Source organism: Ictalurus punctatus, chromosome 15 (assembly GCF_001660625.3).
Source record: "Ictalurus punctatus breed USDA103 chromosome 15, Coco_2.0, whole genome shotgun sequence".
Taxonomy (NCBI): domain Eukaryota; kingdom Metazoa; phylum Chordata; class Actinopteri; order Siluriformes; family Ictaluridae; genus Ictalurus; species Ictalurus punctatus.
This window is the reverse complement of record NC_030430.2, coordinates 3,600,001-3,616,043: the sequence shown is the minus strand read 5'-3', so window position 1 is coordinate 3,616,043 and position 16,043 is coordinate 3,600,001. Positions and strand designations below refer to the sequence as shown.

The following is a 16,043-nucleotide window of genomic DNA, read 5'->3' as shown; positions in this document are numbered from 1 at the left end:
TTTTAGCAAAGTAAAGTGTTTAATTGAAGATGTATGACGTTTGTTTGTTAGGAGACGTTTATTTAACATTTATGGAAGGAGTCTCGGTTGTAAGCGCTCTCAGTCTTGGTCACATTTTCAGTTTTCTTTGTTTTCACAGTAAAATCACGGCCTGTGCTGTGTGTGTGTGTGTGTGTGTGTGTGTGTGTGTGTGTGTGTGTTTGTGTGTGTGTGTGTGTGTGTGTGTGTGTGAGAGAGAGAGAGAGACTGGTGAGGATATAATTGTCTATCATAGCTATAACGTAGGTGAGAACAGGAGATAACTTGTCTCTCAGATGTTCCACAGCATTAAATCTAACTATAAACCGTTAAAAATGTGACAAATGTGAAAAATGTTATAAACGCTGACAAATCACTGTGGTAAAAGTGGAAATTCTTTTTTTTCCAGAAAGACCCTGTGGAAGTCCTGGCGAGATTCCCAATGGACAGTATAGATATCAACCTACAGACGGAATTTCGTTTGGTGCAACCATCACAGCAGAGTGTAATGAAGGGTAAAAATTGTTTATCCATGTTTGGTTCTGCACACATGTATCTGCACAATAATAGCGAATAAACAGACTGTGGATAAACTATAAAAAGTGAATAAGCATACTATGTAATGTATACAAACTACACTACACTACTAGTCAAACATTTACATTTAAATTGTTTGCCTAAACAAGTAGCCTTCATTTAGAACATAGGAGAAGAAGTGTGGAGATCAACAAATTTGAATAAAAGAATTTAAATAAAAGCCTCCTGGGTGAAGCTTCTCATGAAGCTGGTTGAGAAAATGCCAAGAGTAATGCAGCAGAAATGCTGTTAAGAATTTCAAATAGAAAATAGTTTTTAATTGTTCAACACTTTTTGATCACCGCATAATTCCACATCCGTGTTAATGTGTATTATTATTATTATTATTATTATTATTATTATTATTATTATTAAATGGAAGAAAATTTCAAAAAGGAGAGAAGCCATTCTTTGTATGAGCAGGCGTGTCCAACTTTTACCTGGTAGTATAAAATCAAAAGTGTTGCAGATCATACAAAGATAAGACTGTATGTTAATACACCTAATGTATGTTTATACACCACCCTTTATACAGCTTCTTGACAGTCTGCCTGTCATTATTGGGAGGCCATTAAAGCAGAACAGACACGTCCTTTCATTTCATTATTTGAAAGAAAATCTAAAGGAAAAAACTAACTTGTTTTCATTGCTAAATTAAAATCTCTTTGCAGTTATATGCTTGTTGGACCACAAACGAGAAATTGCAGAGAAAATGGCTGGGATGGGAGAGCTCCTATATGTGAAGGTAATGTCATTTTTCGCTTTTACATTTTTCATTATTAAAAACAGCTTTGTGCTACATTACAATGAAGATAATAATACTAGATTATAATCAGAATTTAGTCAGCATTCATTTACCAGCTTGGCAAGGTTTTAGAGGAAGATGACCCAATGCTGCAAACTGACATTTTGAATGACTTGCTTGTAATTTCTGTTATGGAGGAACATTAATGATTTCTCCAGTCTCCAAGGGTGTTATATAGTGATGAATACTAAGTTTAAAATGTATCCTATACTAATTCATCAACATTCTGTTCAAATCCTACAAACCTTCTCCAGTTTAAAATGTGATGACATGAATGTCCTTATTACAGCACTGCACAATATGATGGCATTCTGGTATTTTCCTTTCTCTGTAGATTTTACCACAGAATTTATACAATTATATTTCTCCTTCAACATTAGTCTAAAAATAATTAAAGAATACTAGAATATTTATTGTGATTTTTTTTTTCAGTGACGAAGTGTACAAAGCCTCCCGGTATAACAGATGGCACTTTTGAACCAGAGGATGACTCATATGATTATGGACACGCAGTCACATACTCTTGTAACAGAGGTCTTGAGCTTATTGGACTTCCAGAATTAACCTGCTCTAGTGATGGAACTTTTCAGCCTTCTCCTCCTCGGTGTCTGCGTGAGTTCCACTCAATTCAGTGTTTAAAACAATATTTCATTAAAAATAAGAATAAAAATCCTGTTTTTACATTTGTATGTTGATCATGATGATTTTAAAAGTTATAAATTGTATATTTGAGCACAAACAGGTACAAGAAGTAAAAAAAAAGATGACATTCTTTTTATACAGTTGTGTCCTGTGAGAGACCGGAAATCCCAAACGCAGTTAGAACTGAAGGAAAATCACCACCTTATAAATATAACAACTTTGTCCGCTACCGGTGTAATAAAGGCTACAGAATGAATGGGTCTGATTACCTGACCTGTACGGAAGATGGGTGGAATCCACCTCCTCCTCAGTGCAATGGTACTAATAATGAATGTTTCTCAATAATAAACATAATTATATATTCACATCACAAACAGCATTAGTTATGACTGGTTCACGGAGATTCATGCAATCAGATGTTATGTTTGATATGATTTTTTTTCAGAGGTTTAATTGCCATTCTTTTCTTCCTCAGTTATTACGTGCCTAAAACCTCCTGATATAAAGAATGGAACATTTAACCCCCAGAAGACGTTATATGAATATGGAGAAACAGTCACATGGTCTTGTAATCAAGGTTTTAGACTTGGTGGAGCTTCAACAATATCATGTACTGATAATGGAACATTTGAGACGTCTCCCCAATGTCTGGGTAAGTATTTGAGAAAATCTCAAAGATACGAATGTGTTGTTTTGTGTGATGTTGAAATTTGCTGTAAAAAGGACATGTCTCATTAGTGTTAAAGCTTTCATTGCTTTATGGTTTAAGATAACGTGTTTTTACTCTTGAATAGTTACTCAGGTCTTGTGCCTACTGTTTGAAATGAAATATGAAAAACTTGATAATTATCTGATCAGTGAAGTGAAGTGAGTCGTAACTCTACAGAGTGTGTTGCATGTTTCATATATAATATACAGCAAACACATAAAGGTTGGTCCAGGAGATATAATGAAATGTCAGCCCTGTCCAATCTGATATACTTGTGGTCCTTGTTCGCACATACCTGTGAGATCCATTAAGCACGTACAGCAGGGTCAACCACTTGTGTATTCAGCAAATTATTTCTGTGGATCCGAGAAATAAGTTCCACTTAAAAATACTGCAGTTATAAGCGATCAGTGAATGAAAAAACTTCTCTAGTTCTCCAGTATCCTCCTGATACCTAGAAACATGCTAGTAGGTGGACTGACTACTCTAAGCTGCCTCAAATGTGTGTGTGTGTGTGTTAGATTGATGTCCCATCCAGTGTGTATTCCTCCTTCACAACCCTGACGAAGATAAAGCGGATACTCAATATGAATAAATGAATGTTTATAGCTGATGTATAATTTAAGATGGAGCTGCTATGATGTCACATTTGGTGTTGGGATTGATGAAATGTTTATGACCTTCAGTCATATCCGAATTCATATCCTCTACCTACCAATAGCGAATCAAACCCTCAACCCTGGAGGTGCGAGGCAAACATGCTAACCACTAAGCCACCATGCTTCCCACACAGGCATTGTACCACGGCAAAATAGAGTAGTGTAAGAAAGAAGGTTGAATAAATAATTACTATATAGTTTTATAGATATAATTAATAATAATTAGGAAACACCTGAAGCACAGGGAAAATGCACTGCAACCATTTGTTGTATAATCAAAGTGTTTGGATGAGTAATGGCTGCAATTTCATGTTTCTCCATCAGAGTCACAGAATGGCAAGCCATTGTAAAAGCGCACCATGAAACATAACTAGAATTTAATGAAGTCTTGGAGATTGTTCCAAATTCTGACTTTTGGACCCTTGATTGCTCGTACACTATAAGTCATAAAAATGCAGACTTGAAGGAGGTTTGCAGGACTTGGGCAATCATTTGGGATGAGGACAAACAGAAATGCTATCAGTTCAGTGTTGAAACAATAGAGTTTAAAGGTCTAAATCTAAGGAATCACAAATAAGTCATAAAAGTCTAAATGGGGGGTACAAGGATGAAGGAGCTCAGGCACGTGGTTAGAAGGACAATCTGTCTGTGAACCTTTGTGCTTATGAGATATTTTCAAAGTGTCTCCTGGTTTTTGCTCTTTATTTTATCCAGATATCACCTGTGATTCACCATCTGTCCCAAATGCCGTTGTCAGTGGAAGCTCACCTTACAGATATGGTGTCTCAGTCCAAATCGTGTGTAATGAAGGCTACAGAATAGAGGGGTCTAATAAGCTGACCTGTGCAGAAAATGGATGGACTCCATCTCTCCCTCAGTGTATCGGTAAGAATTATCAATAGTTTTGAAAATAATTTTTAATAATTTTCTTTTTTCAATATTTAAGAGATACAGTATGCTCATGACCCAGAAAGGTTGCTTAACTTCAATAAATGTGAACCCTTTTTTTTTTTTTTTCTTTTTTATAAAATGCTGCAGTATCTAACTCTTTTTGGTTAAAAATGAGCAGAAATCAATTATTGAGCAAGTACGTAAAAAAAATCAATGTTCAAACTAGGCTTGCTGGGATAGTCGGTGTTACCGGTGTTACACGCTGTTTGTCCGTACACCGATTACATCACTTGCCCACCACGGTGCCGCCCCCACTGTCGTTTTGCTTTTTTATAGTAATAAAAATCATTTAGTTCAGTTAGAGAACGGTCGCTACAATTAAAAACTGAACACGTCAGCTGAATTCAGCATGACATGAATGAGTCCGAGTCGCAGCACAGATCAGATTTCATTTATCACGTAACGAGAGTGAGGCGAGCGGACTGACAAGACGATGCCGGAGGATTCGGTTTCGGAAGTTCTATGTTTAATATAAGCGAGTTTTTCATTTTACTGTTTTGCTTTTCATTAAGAATAATAATGAACCCACCATTTAAGCAATTGCTTAAATTAACTGGTGGGAAATTTTCCTCAAACAGAAATGCTATCAGTTCAGTGTTGAAACAATAGAGTTTAAAGGTCTAAATCTAAGGAATCACAAATAAGTCCGAAAAGTCTAAATGGGGCGCTACAAGGACGAAGGAGCTCAGGCACGTGGTTAGAAGGACAATCTGTCTGTGAACCTTTGCGCTTATGAGATATTTTCAAAGTGTCTCCTGGTTTTTGCTCTTTATTTTATCCAGATATCACCTGTGATTCACCATCTGTCCCAAATGCCGTTGTCAGTGGAAGCTCACCTTACAGATATGGTGTCTCAGTCCAAATCGTGTGTAATGAAGGCTACAGAATAGAGGGGTCTAATAAGCTGACCTGTGCGGAAAATGGATGGACTCCATCTCTCCCTCAGTGTATCGGTAAGAATTATCAATAGTTTTGAAAATAATTTTTAATAATTTTTTTTTTCAATATTTAAGAGATACAGTATGCTCATGACCCAGAAAGGTTGCTTAACTTCAATAAATGTGAACCCTTTTTTATAAAATGCTGCAGTATCTAACTCCTTTTGGTTTAAAGTGAGCAGAAATCAATTATTGAGCAAGTACGAAAAAAAAAAATCAATGTTCAAACTAGGCTTGCTGGGATAGTCGGTGTTACCGGTTTTGCACGGTGTTTGTCTGCACACCGATTACATCACTTGCCCACCACGGTGCCGCCCCCACTGTCGTTTTGCTTTTTTATAGTAATAAAAATCATTTAGTGCAGTTAGAGAACGGTCGCTACAATTAAAAACTGAACACGTCAGCTGAATTCAGCATGACATGAATGAGTCCGAGTCGCAGCACAGATCAGATTTCATTTATCACGTAACGAGAGTGAGGCGAGCGGACTGACAAGACGATGCCGGAGGATTCGGTTTCGGAAGTTCTATGTTTAATATAAGCGAGTTTTTCATTTTACTGTTTTGCTTTTCCTTAAGAATAATAATGAACCCACCATTTAAGCAATTGCTTAAATTAACTGGTGGGAAATTTTCCTCAAACAGAAATGCTATCAGTTCAGTGTTGAAACAATAGAGTTTAAAGGTCTAAATCTAAGGAAGGAGCTCAGGCACGTGGTTAGAAGGACAATCTGTCTGTGAACCTTTGCGCTTATGAGATATTTTCAAAGTGTCTCCTGGTTTTTGCTCTTTATTTTATCCAGATATCACCTGTGATTCACCATCTGTCCCAAATGCGGTTATCAGTGGAAGCTCACCTTACAGATATGGTGTCTCAGTCCAAATCTTGTGTAAACAAGGCTACAGAATAGAGGGGTCTAATAAGCTGACCTGTGCAGAAAATGGATGGACTCCACCTCCTCCAAAGTGCAGCAGTAAGATTAATCAGCCTTTTTTCAATGATTGATCAAACCTTATATCCAGTAGTGTTTCTAGCCTTTTGTTAAATTTTTATAAAAACCTGTAAACATCAGTGTTCTGATTGTGTGTTCTCAGTGTTAGATACGATTCGTATCTGTACATTATTCCCAGATTCTCTTTAAGTCTTAACATTAGGTGCTATTTGAATTGATTCAAAGAGAAGAAATATTATAATTAATATAAAATATGTGCTTTTTTCATTTTGAGAAAAATTACCTACGAGAAACACTTTTCAAAACATTCTTTCTTCCTCAGTTGTGACCTGCTTAGAACCTCCTGTTATAAATAACGGGCAGTTTAACCCCCTGAAGGAGTTATATGAATATGGACAAACAGTCACATACTGTATTAATGTAAGAAAGGGTTTAGACTTCATGGTGCCTCAACGATATCCTGTACTCATGATGGAACATTTCAGACTTCTCCTCAGTGTCAACTTTGACCAACTTGGATCTTCAGTACTTTTAATGATGTGTGTTTTAAGTCATTTTCATGTTGAAAGCTAAAAAATATGGTTTCCTTGAATGGTCACATGGTCAAAACTCGCTGTTTTGTGGTTTCGGGGTTGTTGTTTTTTTTGCATGCTGGTGTGAGGGAGTGGTTCACACTGGTGGAAAAAGAACAAACCACACTGACTTCAGTAAAAGTACTGCTACAGTAGTATTGATGCAGTTGAGTAAAAGTAAAAACAGTGATCAAGGAAATTACTCAAGTAAAAGTAAACAAATAAAGCAATCTAGTGAAAAGCTTCTTGAGTAATTACTTATAATTTACTTCTTCTTCTTTTTTGTGTGTCTACTATTGACACAACTAGTCTGAAAGAGTTCCACATATAAGTAACGTATTTTTGAACAGTTATATTAACTAACCAAGTGAACTAACTGGTTAGCTCGCTTTACCAAGAGATTTCCATAGCTTGCTACATTTTAGCAGGCTAGTTAGATTATGTTAATTCATGCATGTTTCTAGCAACATAGTTAGCTGTCTAGCAAAGATGTCTCTTACACATTATACTGATTGTTACCCATAGGCTGTAGCAGCACTTAGATACATGTACTACAACAGGCAATCGAACAGGTCAAAGTATTTATATTTAATTATACTCAAAAAAAGTTAAATACCAGTACAGTGAACCGTGTACGTTCACTGACGTTAAACCGAGGTCCTGCCTCTGGTCATTAAAAATCCCAGGACACTTATTATAAAAGAGTAAGAGTATACAACAATGTCCTGGCGAAATTCTCTATCATGGCCCCCTAATAATCCCCATCTCTTAATTGGCTGCATCACTCTCTCCTCTCCACTCAAAGTTGGTGTGAGGTGGACGGCTCATCATCCAGGTGGATGCTACACACTAGTGGTAGTTGAGGAGATTTCCCTCCCCAATACTATGTAAAGCGCTTTGAGTGTTTAGAAAAGAGCAATATAAATGTAACTGTACTCAAGTGCTGTAGGGAAGAGTACACATAGCTCGTTTCTTTTCCACTCCTGGTGTTTCATAATTTGAGTGACACACTGACTTCAACGGACTCTCAATAGTAGGATAATTAACTAATCGCATAGATTAAGAGTGTGTGTGTTTGTTTGTTGTTTTGTTTTATTAATAACAGAAATTTTACTAGTACTTTGGTCCTTACAACAGTAGATATTTACCTCACTTTTTCTTAAGTGAGAATTTTGTACAGTGAGAAGTTCTGGAAGTAAGATTCTATATCTTAGATGTCTAGCAATAGTGAGTAAAATCAGATGGGCTTGTGGTGCCATCATGCAGATGTTTCACAGTTCTTGGAAAAATATTGTATTTAAATACTGTGTATGAATCATATCGATCATTAGTTCCTACTTTGACTTCTGGAGTTGTGAAATGTTGTGAAATGTTGTGAAACCTTTGTGGATTGTTCCAGTGTGATGTAAATCATGACATTCACAACTATTCATACCACAACGGTTCACGCTCATACACTGTCCTTATGAGTAATAGGTCTATGCAATTGGACATGGGTTATATGTATATTACTCACATTGGACATTCAAAATGACTAGACATGCCTTAATACCACTTTTCAGATCAAGTATGAATTAGTGTCAATATTTTTTCAGGTACATATCAATACTAATGTATAATTGAGTTAACTTCTTGGTTTTAATCAGTGATGGACATCATGGGACATTTTATTTAGCACTGTTTATGTGTCCTTGGTTTATACAGTGGCTATGAGCAACATAAATTAGACTCATTCTTTATAGTGATTGTGAATTGATTTTAAAGAAGTGCATTAGCTAGCGACATTAGTTACCTGAAAAAGCGGACTTTTGTTTCACTTTACAAAAGTGCTTTAAGTACATTTGTGTGTGTGTGTGTGTGTGTGTGTGTGTGTGTGTGTGTGTGTGTGTGTGTGTGTGTGTGTGTGTGTGTGTGTATGTATGAGAGAGAGATGTACACTGAGTTGCCAGTTAATTAAGTAATTCAGTGAATGTAATTTTAAGTCAGTAGCATGTGAAATATGTACTTAAAAAAACCATATCAATTGTACACCCAATATCAATGTGCTAATGGAAAATGGTTCATTAATTTATATGTTTCTGTTCACTCTTCTCTTTTTACAGACGTGATCTGTGATATACCTCAAATTGAACATGGATATATTAACAGCACAGCAGAATATTTTGTATATAAATCATCGGTCCGGGTCCACTGTAACCAGGGATACAAGACGGAAGGGTCTGATTACCTGACCTGTGAGGAAAATGGATGGAATCCACCTCCTCCACGGTGCCACTTAAGTAAGATTAATCAATGTTTTGAATAACTGATATGCCTCCTCAACCAGATGATTGGCTGATTGGGAATTCAGAAGGAACCCTGTTTAACAATTGTCATGATAAAATAATCCCTGGCAATTATATAATAATAATAATAATAATAATTATACTGTACCTTTCATACATTTAAATTGCAGCTCAAAGTACAATGTGAATATACAAAACAGAAATACAGAAGCATACGCTAGTCAGAAACAAAATGGTAAAATAGGCAAGTAATAAAGTAAGGAATAAAACCCAACCTGGCGTGCATTCAAAATTATTCAACCCCCAAAGCAAATCAGGTTTATAGTCAAAATATTCAGACTTTCAGCTGTTTGCAATGAACAAATCAAACAAAAGCAATTGAAATAGTTCAACACAACGAATCCTAAAAGTAGTTGCCCCAAATTCAACCGAAAATGCAACTTATAATGACTTCTCCAGTCTCAAAATTATTCAACTCCCTGAACAGAATTCACAAAAGCACAAATATGCAAAACAGGTGTTGTCTCAAGCACACCTGATGCAACTAGTCAAGGGCTTCATTATTTGCACCAGGTGTGCTTGAGCTGGAACACACACACACACACACACACACACACACACACACACACACACACACACACTATAATATAATATAATATAATGAACCCATTTTCTATTAGCACATTGATATTAGGTGTACAGTTGATATGGTTTGGAATAAACAGCATTCTATGTTTCTGTTCACTCTTCTCTTTTTCCAGACGTGATCTGTGAGAGACCTCAAATTGAACATGGATATATTAACAGCACAGAAAAATATTTTGTATATAAATCATCGGTCCAGGTCCACTGTAACCAGGGATACAAGATGGAAGGGTCTGATTTCCTGACCTGTGGGGAAAATGGATGGAATCCACCTCCTCCACGGTGCCACCTAAGTAAGATTAATCAATGTTTTGAATAACTGATATGCCTCCTCAACCAGATGATTGGCTGATTGGGAATTCAGAAGGAACCCTGTTTAACAATTGTCATGATACAAAAAATAATCGATGATGATGATGTTAATAATAATAATAATAATAATAATAATAATAATAATAATAACTAGATTGAAAAGTTTGTAGACAAACTTTGATGTTGGTTTGACAAAGGCATATGAATGTTTGAAAATTTAATAAGTTTTAAATTTATTTATTTTTTAAATTTATAAAAGCTTTAAAGTGGAAAGGTTATGAGTGCTTGCTAGGGTGTTATGGGTGGTTGCTATGTGGTTGCTAGGGTGTTATGGGTGGTTGCTAGGGTGTTCTGAGTGGTTGCTAGGCGGTTGCTAGTGTGCTCTTGGTGGTTGCTAGCCGGTTGCTACTGTGTTCTGGGTGATTACTAGGGTGTTGCTAGGCGGTTACTAAGGTATTATGGGTGGTTGCTAGGTGGTTGCTAGAGTGTTCTGAGTGGTTGTTTGGCAGTTGCTAGGGTGTTGTGGGTGGTTGTTAGGCAGTTGCTAGGGTGTTGTGGGTGGTTGTTACTCGGTTGCTAGGGTGTTGCTAAGCGGTTGCTATGGTGTTTTGGGTTGCTGCTAGGCAGTTGCTAGGGTACTCTGGGTGGTTGCTAGGGTGTTGCTAGGCAGTTGCTAGGATGTTGTTGGTGCTTGATATGATATTCAAAGTAATTGTTAGGGTGTTGCAAGGTGGTTGCTATGATATCCTAGGTGCTTGCTAGGTTGCAATGCATTTTGGACCATTGCTACGTGGCAACCGTAATTCCAATCCTTCCCAAAAGCACAAGCATGTTACTCCCATGTAGGATCACCGATTTTGCCGAATTTCATGGCTGTAATCAAAAATTGTGACCTGTGAAAACAGAACAGACTTTGGGAGAGAATAAGATTAATATGGAGAACAGTATATTTTGTTGGCTCCGTCAAGTCAACATTATAATCCAAAAGTAATGTAAAGTTTCTGTCAGTAAAATTCATTATCAGTAAAAGTAAAGTAAATAATAAAAGCTAGTTTAATGCTAAAGAGAAATAATGTTGTTGTTTTATCAGTGAAAGAATGATGAATCAGTGATGAATGTTTGCCGGTATTGTGTCCCAGATATTTGGTGCTTAAAATCGAAAGGCTGCTTCACCACTTTTTACGTTTAATATGTGGAATGTCTAGAAGGTTAGCAATAGATGATCTTAAGAGATAAAAGTGATTAAGAGATTTAAACACTACCAATATAATATTGCTCATGTAAAAGGCTGTAAAATAAAGCCAAATGATTATAATCACATTTACAAAGGAATTTATAGTATATTGCATTATAAATATATTAATGTTTTATGTGTTTTATTCAGACCAGTTGCTTTTGTAGGTTTAACAGTCATTGGAGGTGTCACGTTTCGTGACGTAACGGAGATATGACGGATGCAAACGCAGTTTGAACAGGTTTTATTTAGGAGAGACACAGGCAGGAAAACCCAAAACGTGATCCAAAACGTTATCCACAAACATGCAAGAGGTCAGGCGATCGGCAAACAGGCATACACGGGGCAAGGCAGGAATCAAGGTCGTGGTCACGGAAAACAGGATCGAGACACAAAACATGAAACAAACAATGACTATGAACTGGGAGCGGAGAAACCAGCGTGAACTAAACAAACGAATCGAAACATGAAGCATAACATGAACTATGACTGGTTATCTATCGTAAGGACTCTTAACTAATCTACAATACTATATCTTATCTAATATTCCGCGCTGTGTGCTGGGAGGCGTGCGGTATATATACAAACCTACTCCGCGTCGTAATAGCTGACGGATGAGGGCAATTCAGACACACGTGAAACAATAGCCAATGACAGAACGGGGAGGAGACATAACAGAAACATAAACAAATGCACGTGTAGAAATGTCACGATTGTCCACAAGGGGAAAGCAGGTGCTCGCACACCTGCTCGTGCACGCGCGCTCACATGCTCCACAGCGCTGCATAAAGGGGAAGTCGTGACAGAAGGGAGCAACACTATAATGAAACGTTGAATAATTTAGCTTTAAAAATTTTTATATTGTCTAATAAATGCAACAGGTTTAATTTAATGAAAATAAAATATATTTGAATATAATTAAATATATATAATTTAATATGTTAAATATAATTATTTCATATTCATTTGCAGGTACTTATATTTGGATCATTTTAATTCTCATAGGACTGCTGGGTAAGTATGGTCTCTCTCTCTCTCTCTCTCTCTCTCTAATAGATAGAGATAGATAAGATAAGATAGATAGATAAGAGACTCTCTTACAGAGAGTCTCTTACTCTCTGTAAGAGACACCTCTATAACACCCGTACAACTGCACATTCATGCAGTTGTCTACTCGGCCAATTATGAAAATATGCAGATACAGTTCAAGAACTTCAGTTAATGTTCACATGAAACATCAAAATGCGGAATAAGTGTGATTTCTGGGACTTTGATCTTGGCATAGAGGTTAAGCATTTCATAAACTGCTGATCTCCTGGGAATTTCACACACAGCAATGTAGAGTTTACACAGAATGGGACGAAAAACAAAAAACACATGAGCAACAGTTCTGTGGGTGGAAACACTTTGTTTATTTGAAAGGTCAGAGGAAAATGGCCAGGTTTGTTCTGTCTGCCAGGAAGGATATAGTAACTCATATAATCACTCTTTACAACTGCGGTAAACAGAAAAGCATTTCACCATGCACAAAACATTGAACCTTTAGGTGGCTAGGCTACGACAGCTGGAAGACCACACTGGGAAAAAAATAGGGATTTTTTTTTTTTCTTTTTCTAAAACATTAGGGGAAAAAAATCACCTATTCTTCAGCTGTCCAGTTTGGGTAAGTTGGTGCTCATGATAGCCTCAGATCATTGTTGTTGTCTGACAGGAGTGGAATCTTATGTGGTCTTCTCGTTTTGTATCCCATCCGCCTCAAGGTTTGATGTGTTGTGTGTTCTGCAATGCTTTTCTGCTCACCACGGTTTTAAAGAGTGCTTATTTGACGCTCTATAGACTTCCTGTCATGTCAGACCAGTCTGGTCATTCTTCTCTAATCTCTCATCAACAAAGTGTTTCAGCCTGCAGATCGCCAGCACACAGGATGCATTTTTTTTTTTGCATCATTCTGTGTAAACTCTGGAAACTGTAGTGTTTGAAATTCCGTACAGATCAGCAGTTTCTGAAATACTCAAACCAGCCCATCCGGCACCAACATCCAAGCCATGGTTAATGTCACAGTGATGAACACTTTTTCCCCATTTTTATGTTTGAGGTTTCCATTAACTGAAGCTCTTGACCTGTATCTGCATGATTTTATGCAATGTGCTGCTGCCCTATGAAGGCCAATATCTGCATAATTGAGCAGGTGTACAGGTGTTACTATTAAAGTGGACAGAGTGTGTGTGTGTGTGTGTGTGTATATATATATATATACATATATAATGTAAAGCATGGTGGTATTGCTGTGGTTTTTTTTTTGCAAATTTTAAGCTGTTATTTTCACCTACAATCTTAGTCATGTTTTTTCTGTTTCTTCTTTTTTCTTCTTCAGCTTTAGGTTGTGTCATTTTCTACTGCTACAAGAAAAATAGAAAAAGTAAAGTGTAAGTGGTACAATTTTCGAAAGTTATTTTTAAACTAGAATTAATCACATGGCATGCTTACTGTTTTTAATGTTTTTTTTATCATGTGTGAGCATTAACCTGCTGCCCCTTATTTTTATTTTTATTTTTTTGCATTTATTGGCTACAATTAACAGCTTATAAGAAATTGAATGTTCTTTTCCAAAACATGCACACACACCATGCTCAATGGCATGTCAAGAACACTAAATACTTCTCATACCTATAGGACATTTTTTTTCGTGCGGGAAGAAGGGCTCTGTAGGGAATGTAGCCAGCGGTGGGCGGAGCACAGACACACAGGACTCTGTTTAAGTGTCACATGTGGAGGATTTATTTAAAGTTCATGATGGTGTGTGTGTTTGAAGCGTGCTGCCGTGAGGGGAAGTGCTCAGTCGTCTGCGGGGCTGCCGGGCCATGCTGGGTGTTTCCTGAGTGACGGGGAACCCATTCTGCAGTATTATTGCAGATAATAAGTCAGTAATACAAGAGTACTTTTGTACTGATTACTCTTGTACAGTAGTAATAAGTCAAGCAATGTCGTGGGTGCAGCCAGGGGGCAGAGTCTTTGGTCGCGTCGGAGTCCTCTGCAAAAAACACACAACAGATTAGTATTCGTGCCCTGGGAGCCTTCACTCCCTTTGCGAGCGGAGGATCGCCCTTTTATACTCTCCCATCAGGTGTTGGATGATGGAGAATTGCTGCACTGCTTATCAGCCATCAGCCGTGTGTGTGTCGGCGGCCCCGCCCCGCAGCCACGCGCCCTTCGGCTGTCCAAAACATTGGTGGTGCTGAAGCGGAGCTGTCTCTTCAGCACCACAGCAGGAGGAGCGCTCTCTACTTCTTGCGCACCAGCCGCCGGCCTGTCACCACAGCTCTCTGCAGCTGTTTAATATGAGGAAACTAAGCTACATTTAAACATAACTGATATTCAGCAATGCCCAAAGTCACCAGTGGCAGACTTGCAGGTCTACATATGGTTTCTGGGCTAATGGAACTGCAGAAGAGATGTTATAGCCTCCTTACTATCTTTTTTTATTTATTTTTAATTTTTTAAAATCAGTACATGTATGTACTTCACTGTATAAAATGAATGAGTGGGTTGAATGATCAGAACAGTGGATTCGCAGTGACTTAACTTCTTTAGCTAATTAACTTCTTTGCTGGCCGAAACGTTGATCCTACACATCTATGATAAAATGGTCCAGCCACCAAGAGCTTTCACATTTCACTGCTTTGTAAAAATTCCGAATTATCACTGTTTTCACTGAATTACACACTGCTGAATTCTCTCATTAAAATGAACTAATTAATAACAAAAACAATAATCATCTGGAAGAGAGAAATATAAAGTATATCTAAATAAAGTCAGTCTAATGGGTTTGAAGGTTTGTCTAAAGGTTCATCTGCTTCATGCTTTAAATTCACAGCTCCACCTACAACAACGCTTATCAGCATGATCACATTGGTGCAGTTTTTATCAGCTTACTTTGCTTTTCTGTTCCAGACCTAAAGTCTGTTCCGAACCTGAAAACTGTTCTCTGGTCAATTTGTCCTTCTTCGATCATACAACAGAGGACTCTTCACCAAAAGGCATGTACTGATTGAAACCCATACACATCCCAGAGTCTCTCCAGCAACGGAATCTGGCCAAGATTTGGTTGAGTGTCCAGACACCTTGTTTTAAGGTATTGAATAACCTTAGCATTTATCTACAAAGAAAATGTATGCTTGCTTTTCAAAGCAATGTCTGCTGTATTCTCTATTTATGTAAAACACAGCTCAGTTATGAGTGACTTCTGATGTTTGTCTTCTTTGCATTGTTTGCACTAAATTTTTATAGAATGTTGAATCAAGTTTGTATGAACTTCCAAACTTAGGATAAATTTGTAGATTGAGCTGTAAATTAACAATATCAACTATTAGCTTTTGCTTTGCACTAGAATTCTGCACTAGGGAGGCACATTTTAAAGAATGCATCCCTTATTTTCAACAAAAATTATTTCCTTATTTAATTATGCCATGATTCATCTCAGTCAGTCAGAGAAACTCTCACCTGGAACACCCAGAGCATATGTATATTGCATTTGCCACTTTGTCACGTAATGCAAGGTGAGATGGATGCAACTGCAGTAAAAGCTTTATTATGAGAAATGTAGGCAGGCAAATGCAAAATGAAAATGAATAACACAAATCCAAAACAGGCATGGTCAGGCCAGTGGTTTTCAAAGTGGGGGCCACGGCCGCCAGGGGGCGCTTGGGGGGCCTCAACAATTTGGTGTGAAAAATAAATTCTCACTC

General features: G+C 37.4%; 1 protein-coding gene across 6 annotated transcripts in view; it reads left to right on the top strand.

Moving 5' to 3' along the window:
* LOC124628938 (C4b-binding protein alpha chain) overlaps positions 1–16,043 on the top strand; it is a 53,767-nt gene that overhangs the window by 8,204 nt on the left and 29,520 nt on the right. For 4 of the 6 annotated variants that reach the window (XM_053686481.1, XM_053686479.1, XM_053686482.1 and 1 more), the window contains exons 4-16: positions 428–533; positions 1,266–1,339; positions 1,832–2,011; positions 2,183–2,359; positions 2,517–2,693; positions 4,124–4,294; positions 5,143–5,313; positions 6,101–6,271; positions 8,925–9,101; positions 9,869–10,045; positions 12,271–12,312; positions 13,673–13,724; positions 15,250–15,430. In XM_053686481.1, coding sequence (XP_053542456.1) covers positions 428–533; positions 1,266–1,339; positions 1,832–2,011; positions 2,183–2,359; positions 2,517–2,693; positions 4,124–4,294; positions 5,143–5,313; positions 6,101–6,271; positions 8,925–9,101; positions 9,869–10,045; positions 12,271–12,312; positions 13,673–13,724; positions 15,250–15,346 — 1,772 coding nt within the window. In that variant the 3' untranslated portion in view covers positions 15,347–15,430. The remainder of the gene's footprint in view (positions 1–427; positions 534–1,265; positions 1,340–1,831; positions 2,012–2,182; positions 2,360–2,516; positions 2,694–4,123; positions 4,295–5,142; positions 5,314–6,100; positions 6,272–8,924; positions 9,102–9,868; positions 10,046–12,270; positions 12,313–13,672; positions 13,725–15,249; positions 15,431–16,043) is intronic. The other 2 variants (XM_053686483.1, XM_053686484.1) reach the window with 2 other exon arrangements.